General features: G+C 39.0%; 1 protein-coding gene across 2 annotated transcripts; it reads right to left on the reverse strand.

Annotated features, from left to right (window-relative positions):
- LOC110431618 lies at positions 460-6,290 on the reverse strand. 2 transcript variants are annotated; one of them, XM_021450797.1, is made up of 10 exons: positions 6,137-6,290; positions 5,472-5,584; positions 4,295-4,453; positions 4,040-4,141; positions 3,253-3,342; positions 2,166-2,258; positions 1,928-2,071; positions 1,325-1,432; positions 1,011-1,062; positions 460-931 (listed from the first exon to the last, which is right to left on the reverse strand). In XM_021450797.1, the coding sequence occupies exons 2-10, from the start codon at positions 5,565-5,567 to the stop codon at positions 897-899; spliced, it is 879 nt and encodes a 292-aa protein (XP_021306472.1). In that variant the 5' UTR covers positions 5,568-5,584; positions 6,137-6,290; the 3' UTR covers positions 460-896. The 2 variants fall into 2 exon arrangements, with proteins under 2 accessions (XP_021306472.1, XP_021306471.1); XM_021450796.1 differs by having other exon boundaries at positions 3,253-3,354.

The raw sequence follows: 8,408 nt of genomic DNA on the forward strand, positions 1-8,408 counted from the left end.
TAACTTAGGTCTCGTTCGGTTGTCTCTGCTTAAAAACAGGCCTGTTTTTATTTCTGGGCTAGATTAAATGATTCCTGTTGGTTCACTCAAACCTCTCCTGTTTATATTCCATACATATGATGGCCCGTTTATATTCCAGCCATAAAAGGAAGAAAAAGGCCCAGAACGACTAGTTTTCATTCCGGACCGTATCTAACTGAACAACCATTTCTGATCTGATCTGACTTGAAGTCAAGCCAAATTGATCCAGACAGAATAGGCCATATTCCGGACCGTTTCAGCCCAAAATGAACAAGGCCTTATCGAGCCACCTCAAACTGTCCAAAGCACAGTTACGGTAACCATCAAACTGAGGCCCCGTAGTGTTACCTTAGGCCAGTCTCAATACATGTTTCATGGGAGTGTCATACACATTAAATAAGGTGCCACATAAGCAAAATTGCTGACTTGGCAGGGTCATTAAATGAAGGAGTTTCATTAGATGAGAGAGGAGTTTCATCCCCATGAAACTCTTGTGGCTCGGTTACCTAGTTTATAGTTTTGGTAACTGTGCCATGAAACTATGCATTGAGATGCACCAAAACGAGCCCGGCGAGTTGGACGGAAGCTTACACCAATAGTTACTGGGTTCGTCAAAGTGGGCCCAGTACTCCCAAGCACTCAATATCAACGTCTAACCCATCCCTAAACATGCATCACCTTCAGCTGGATACAGGAAATCAGACTTCCGTAGCAGCTTCACGGTGCAATAGATCCAACTAGTGCTTTCGATATAGTGCCTACTAGACGGCAAGCCATCACCTCAGCTCCTGCTGTAGATCAGGCTAGCAGCTCGACAAAGGTGGAAGGCAAAGGTCCAGCTACTTAGTTAACTACATAAGTCGGTAACTGATGTATCAGATGTCACCACGCTCCTCAGACACGGCGCCACCTGCAATGTAGTGTAGCCAGTGACTTTTATGAAAACAAGAAAATAAAATTGGAATTGAAGGATGATGGATGTTGTGTACTTGCAAGCGTGATACCGATGTTCGCCTGGCGATCTGCCTCAGCATTCCACTCCTTCAGACAGAAGCAGGTAAGGGGTAAAATCAGCAGAGCACTCAGCAGAACAATAGAAACTAATGCTTCTTTTTTTTATTACTTTCTTTCACTGATAAAAGCAACCGTTGCTGTGGTAGCTTGCTTAACTATAGCATATACAAGTGGTCAGCACTTGCAAATAACATCGATTGTGGTGCGAAGAATATCTGTTTGACCAATGTCTATGATGCAAAACCAAAGAGTCTGCAAGCTTATATAAAACTATAAATGCACTGCATACCCGTCGAACATGGATGATCTCAAAGGAATGAAAGTTTTCTTTTAGCTTTCTCACTTCTTTGCACAGCTCGATCATGTTCGGCTGCTTCACTTGCCAGACACCATTCACCTAATTAGGGTAGATAAGGCCGTAAGAAGCAGCAGCAGCAACAACATTTTCTGGATACCATAATTCTCTGGTCCAATATTTCATTCAGAGAGGAACATTATTGATTGCACAATGAATGTAGTTGTCAAGGAAAGGCATAAATGATTTGACAATTTAAGTCGAGAGTACTTGTGCACATGTTCCTTACTTTCAGAATATAAAATTGCACAGATAACAATGATAAGACAACATTGACAAAGTTATTTAGCCTTGCCCATTACTGTATTTCTGTAGAGTGAAACAAGAGGAACATTATTTTTATTTTTAGGTAGAATAGTATGTAAAGAAAAAACACATCTGTACAGGTTGCTTTTCTGCTATATTTTTTTTCCCAAATTGCCCTTGCCTCTTTCCTTAAGCAGGATGACATGTGTATCATGACAAAACAGAGAAGCTAGACAACCAAGTTAAGTAAGGGATGAAGCTTTGATTACTTAATAGTGAAAAAAGCCATACCTGATTGCAGACAAGTTGAGAGTCCCCATGTACTTTAATTCTCTTAAATCCATGCCGAATCGCATATTTCAGTCCTAAAATCAGGCCCCGATACTCAGCAACATTATTAGTAGCGACACCAAGACCCTCACGAAGCCGAGATATCTTCAAGGTTATGTGATAACATCAGTGAACCCAGTTTTAGATGGAGCAACCGCAAACAATAAATTTTTCAAGTGCACTAAGTATTTGATTATACCACTCTACCATCTTCAGTCATAAGCACAGCTCCAGCACCTGCTTTTCCTGGGTTCCCTTTTGAAGCACCATCAAAATGAAGAATACCCACCATCTGAATAACCAGATAAGTGCAAAAGCCAGTATCAACTTATGCATGAAAATAAATATCATGTATGATGGGAACTGGGAAGCATCACAAGACATGAATCTGAATCATGCAAGTGCATAAAAACATGTAGCTAAGATAAATTAGTACTTATAAGCCTTGAGTTGTAATTTGTTTCTAGCACTACCATAAATCTCTTTTAGTTAGAATCTTTTGTATGCAAGAATGCAAACCAAAATGAATAAGCCTCACAATCTGTTTGATTACCATAATTTCTCCACATGCAACACTTTCCGTCAACAGCACAAAGTAATATCATTTAAAAAATTAAAAGGGATATAAAGGGTATTTCCCAAAAAAAGGATATAAAGGGTTGATAGCTTTGTTATTCTACATTAAGAAGTTGCTCTGTTCGATTTTGTGGTACTGACCTTTTTCCCCTAATATAGATTATTAATGCACCAGCCTTTTTCTAAGTACAGTGGAAAGTACATGGCACAAATAATATACAAGAAATGACAAGTCTCCAGAGGACAAGAAAAGTACCAGGAAGCCTCAAATGTAAAGGAAAAGAAGAAATCAGCCAAAAGCCTGAAACCTAGATTTTGAACTAGCTTTCTTAAAGGATTGCAAAGTACAGAAGGTTGAAAATTTCTTCTCTTAATCATGAACTGCATCTTGATTTTGGATATAAAATGCTAGCATTCCAAGTTTAGAGAGTTTTTCTTTTTAAGTTGACGAATACAAATTTAGTGCTAAATAGATATGTGGTTCAAGACCTGTCTGATTCATATTGTTACACACTGGTTCATATTATCGCACAAGTTAAAGATATTCACCATAGGAGCATACTGAGTCAATACTGTTTAGTTTACTTGATACAGAGAATAATCAAGACAATATTTTCTATAAAATAGTTGCATGGAAACTGAAGAGACTGATAGGTGCAAGTATTGTGGTAAAGGTGGAAAGCAATTAGCCCAAACATGATTGAACTTACATATTGTTTTGAGATAGGTTGTGCATCAACAGCTCCAGTACGATTGAAATTTGCTGGTGAGATATGCCTGAAGGAACTAGATCTGGCTTCCTGCAGCATAAGCTCATCATACACATACAGCAAATGCCAATACGTTAAGTGGTGAGTTGAGAGGTACATAATAAACTTTTATGACTGAATAGGCACTTAGGCAGATTGAGATAATAGTTCTTGAGACACCATGCCAGTAAGGAAAAAAAACAACTTGCCTAAGATTAAATTTCAAGTTCATCTCCCATGGATTTCTAATTTTCTTATGTCCATGTATAGCTGGTGTAAATCAGTACAAGCATGGATTCACATATACAAAATCCATGCATAGTTTCATTTGTCCATATGCATTTCACATCAAACAAATGCCGATTTGCTAGGAACACGTATCCTGGAAATGAAATACTCCCTCCATTCCAAATTATAAACCGTTTTGGCTTTTCTAGATACATAGCTTTTGCTATAACTAAGATATACGCTATGTCTAGAAAAATATTAAATGCAATGTATTCTAGAAGCCAAAACGTCTTATTGGAATGGAGGGAGTACATGCTTACTTATGATTTACGAACTTATGATGCCAGCCATGTGAAATACCATTACAAGGGGAAATGCATGTATTAGAGAATTCTAATCTTCCTCGTTTTCATATCCACTCTGCCTTTAGGTGGCATCTAAGGATTTTGTATCATATTAGACACCAATATGAAGATGATGTTGATTTTATCGCTGATATTTGAGTTCTTGCAATACTTACATGGTTCAGATCAACATATTGTGCTCCAGTCTGAGATGCTACAACATTATGGAAGCCTATATGATTTGGAGCCTGTTGATTTGAACTAGAACCAAGTATGTCCTGCAAAGAAAAGGAAAATGGAAAATATGAGACTTCAATGAGCAGAAGATATGAACAAGAAAATATCCTAGCAGACAACCCTCATCTTTAAAAGATTCCAATGTGCTAAATAGTGATGGAACTACACAATCAATACAATCATCAGCACTTTACCTGAAAACTGCAGGGCACAAGGGGACCAAGTACATCTTCCCTAAGTTCGGCTGCATTGATCACATAAGTAGCATGACTTAGCCCCCATGAAGACAGGTATTCCTCCTTTCCTCTGCTCCAAGAGTGACCCTTGTAGGCACTCGCAGCAGGACCAGATACCTTTAAGAGAAAAGAAGCAGCAATCTAAGGACATAATGTTCATCACAGAATGCATGCAATTGACAAGACTTGCATTTCTAGAATTCCTTAGGGGCACTGATGTAGATTCAGTGAGATTTCACAATATTTGTTAAAATTTTGAAGAATGAAAGAAGAAATATAGAATATAGAAAATTACAGTTGGATGGTTTAGCAGCAAGACAGTCTGCTGCTAAAACATTTTGCCAGATCAAACACAAAATCAAAACAAAACATGGCTAATACTTGACAGGAGTTTCATTAGGATTACAAGGTAAGGGATATTGTGCAAGGTTGAATAAGTTCTTGTGGTAGCCAGGAAAATGCTACCGCATAAACAAATGACTTAGTAAAAGAACAAAAAAGCTTATGTGTGGCAATTATACCATTAATTACTGAACAGCTGTTATAGTTTCGAATCTTATATGAATATATAGCTAGCGCAAGATTTCACAGATAATGACAATCATTGTGCATTAAACTAAAATAAAGGATTCTTTAACCTCTTGCCAATCTAGCCTTGGGGAAATATCTATTCTATTCATAGAACTAACAGTGTATCAGTAACAATGTCATTCCTAATAAACATGAAGAAACAGCTGAAACCTTAGATAACTTATTTGTAGACTATTTATTGGAGTGGTTCGCTTAGACAGGAGACAGCAAGCTAAGAGGCTACTCAAGTTGATATGCATACTTGTATAGATCTAAGATCCCCCATTCAGCTAATTTCAGAACATGACAAAACAAGAAGCCAAAAGAAACAAGTATAGAAAGACAATGTAATATGTGCTATGGAGTTAAGGGAGTAAGGGAATATGGTGTTCTCCTAAATAACTTGGTATTAGCATTGGCAAAAGTTAGGATCAATGTATTTAGGTAGAACTTTTCCAATTCGTAGAAGTCAGAACAAAAATAACATATCCCTTCACGCATCAGCAAAATATGAGATGCAAATACAATCATCATAACATTTGTAGTTCCACACTGTTACACATACCGAAGAGCAAATCTGAGCCTGGCAGTCACTTAGAGTCTTGTAAACTGCCACCACATCGCCTTTCCTGACAACATAGTAGTCACTGCCCTCTTCCATCACAGCAAACGAGTTTCCTGAAAATAGATGAAGCACGATTCAAGCAATGCATACAAATGTCTCAAAACGGAATCTAGTTCAGCTGATAGACGGGAGATAGATGCACTCCAGTAGCTGGTTAAGCCCATCAATCTACATTTCGGAAGACAGGCACTTGCCTTCAGAATATAAAAACAACTAGATAGTCCCCATACTCAGTCACGAAGATATGCGGTTTCATGTAACCTAAGGGGAAATTTTTGCCAAATCTAAATCTAAAATGCATAAAATCCGTTTTCATCTCCTGAGCAATGCATGAGTAGGCGAACCAAAAAAAAAACTTCAGATTATAGGAAAATAAGCCAAGCAGCAAGTGTGCCATCAACTACGATCAACCAGTGGGTTCCCCTGCCGGAGAAGCAGGAAAGTCCAATTCCAATCGAGAAAAAAAAATGACGGATGAACGGATTGGGTTCGCAAGTAGAACACCAAGACGCCGCACTCGAATGGCGAATCCAAAGCTGGAAGTGCTACAGAAAGGTTTAGGTTCGATCGAAGTAATCAGTCAGGGCACAGGTAGGATTGCTTACCAGCCAGCCCGCTCCGTGGTGCCGAGTTGGAGCGGCGCGGCGGCGGCGGACTCGGGTGCGGCGATAGCTGCTTCGGCGCCTTCCTGTTTTGCAGAGACCCGACCGGGTTCGTTCGACTCCGGCCGGGGAGTTTGTTGGAGACAAGGCCTGGTTAAGATCAAAAAACTTTTTGATCTCGACACTCTAGCATTTTCACTAGGGCCTTGTTTAGTTCTAAAATTTTTTGCAAAATCGACACTGTAGCATTTTCGTTTGTATTTGACAAATATTGTCTAATTATAGACTAACTAGGCTTAAAAGATTCGTCTCGTCAATTCCGACCAAACTATGCAATTAGTTTTTATTTTTATCTATATTTAATACTCCATGCATGCGTCTAAAGATTCGATGTGACGGGGAATCTGAAAAATTTTACAAAATTTTTTGGGAACTAAACAAGGCCTAGATAGCATGCTCGTGTGTGATAAGATCGTAATAAGTTCAGCGGTCGCCATTCATACATTACATAACTTTCGTAGATAATTCAGCTGCATCGGGGTTCAAATAAAGTTATTACAAGCAAATAATTTTCTAAAACACAAACACTTAGGGGGTGTTTGGCACTGCTCCAAGAACTCTGCTCCACAAACTCCACTATGGAGCAGCTCCATAAAAAACTGGAGTTCGTGGAGTACCTCTTTAGGTGCTCTCACAACTCCACTCTTTTTTCTCGAACTGAGTGCGTGAAGCTGAAACCGTTTGGCTAAGGCCTTGTTGAGTTCCCAAAAAATTTTGCAAAATTTTTTAGATTCTCCGTCATATCGAATCTTTAGACGCATGCATGAAGTATTAAATATAGACGAAAATAAAAACTAATTGCACAGTTTGATCGGAATTGACGAGACGAATCTTTTGAGCCTAGTTAGTTTATGATTGGACAATATTTGTCAAATACAAACGAAAATGCTACAGTGTCGATTTTGCAAAAAATTTTGGAACTAAACAAGGCCTAAAAAACGTGGAGCGGAGCTGAAAAACGTGGAGCAGAGCAGTCCCAAACACCCCCTTAGTTCAAGTACACTGTCAGAGTCCGATCAATCCCACAACAGCAAAAGATGAAATAGAGTGATCACGCCCTTGGTCTATGCATCTCCCATAGCTGGATAAAGACAGTTAATGCAATACCCATAGTACATCTGCCCATCTACAAAACAACATAAGAATAGAGTCCTGAGTACGAGAATGTACTCAGCTAGACTTACCAGTCATAAACTCCAAGATCATGTAAGGCTTTATAGTGGGGTGACTTAGACACAAACTTTGCGTAAAAGCTTAAGTCACTAAGTAAGTAACCCATTAGGTATTTAGCTCAAGTTAAGTATAATTCACATGTCATCTAAATTAGCACCTATACTATGACAATCACTCGATTCACATAATAGTACTAATTTAATGTAGCATTTTCAGCTCCATCAATATATCATAACCATCCAGTGTTCTATAAGCATTACTATGATGACAAAGGTGTTCACTATCCAGGAGCGATGACGATTCGAATCGATTCCTAACCAGCTAGTGATTTTATTCCTCACACAAACCACTCATTGATCAAGTGAGCTACAGGATACCGGACCCACTACTTAGGACAAAATCGTGGGGTATCCAAAGCATAGCAAGGTTGCGCGTCGTGCCCTCGTCAGTCTCCTCAACCATCTCCAATACAGTACCGTCCTAGCTTCACGGTCGAAACGACTTATCCTTCTAGTTAAGTGTGGGGCATGCGTTTAACATGACAAGAGGGTTATCAACGATCGGTCCTTAATCGACATAGACAGAACCACTATGGTCCAACACCCCCATAAGGTTCTGTCTAGTCTCACCTTTGCTTCTCAACACTTGGTTATCAACCCTAACGACAAACATATTGCTAACCTTTTGGTATCCACCTATAGCTCGCAGGTGATAGGAAATCACTCAACTTCTATCGTGCTAAGCAAAGCTAAGTATTGACTCCGAGCCTATACTACATAGGACAAGGTACATAGAAAGGTGGTATTCCAAGGGATATTTAATGCACCAACGGTATCAAGCAACTCCTATAATTTAATGCAACAATATAACCATCATGATATATATATATATATATATATATATATAAGTTAGTGGAATGTCTTCCACTTCGGTGACCTCCTGCATCTCGGTCACTTCCTGCTCCTCGGGTTTGGTCACTGTGTTGTTCTTCTACAAGCCTGTATGATACATATGCTTAAGTAAGTAGATAGTGAAGAACACA

This window comes from Sorghum bicolor, chromosome 1 (assembly GCF_000003195.3).
Source record: "Sorghum bicolor cultivar BTx623 chromosome 1, Sorghum_bicolor_NCBIv3, whole genome shotgun sequence".
NCBI lineage: Eukaryota > Viridiplantae > Streptophyta > Magnoliopsida > Poales > Poaceae > Sorghum > Sorghum bicolor.

Bases quoted from the DNA above. Each gene is read 5' to 3' on its own strand.
- LOC110431618 (XM_021450796.1), bottom strand. From the start codon at position 5,567: ATGGAAGAGGGCAGTGACTACTATGTTGTCAGGAAAGGCGATGTGGTG. The intron at 4,454-5,471 runs GTATGTGTAACA...TTTCTCTTAAAG, and splicing joins AGGCTCAGATTTGCTCTTCG to GTATCTGGTCCTGCTGCGAG. The intron at 3,355-4,039 runs GTAAGTATTGCA...GTGTATGATGAG, and splicing joins AATATGTTGATCTGAACCAT to CTTATGCTGCAGGAAGCCAG.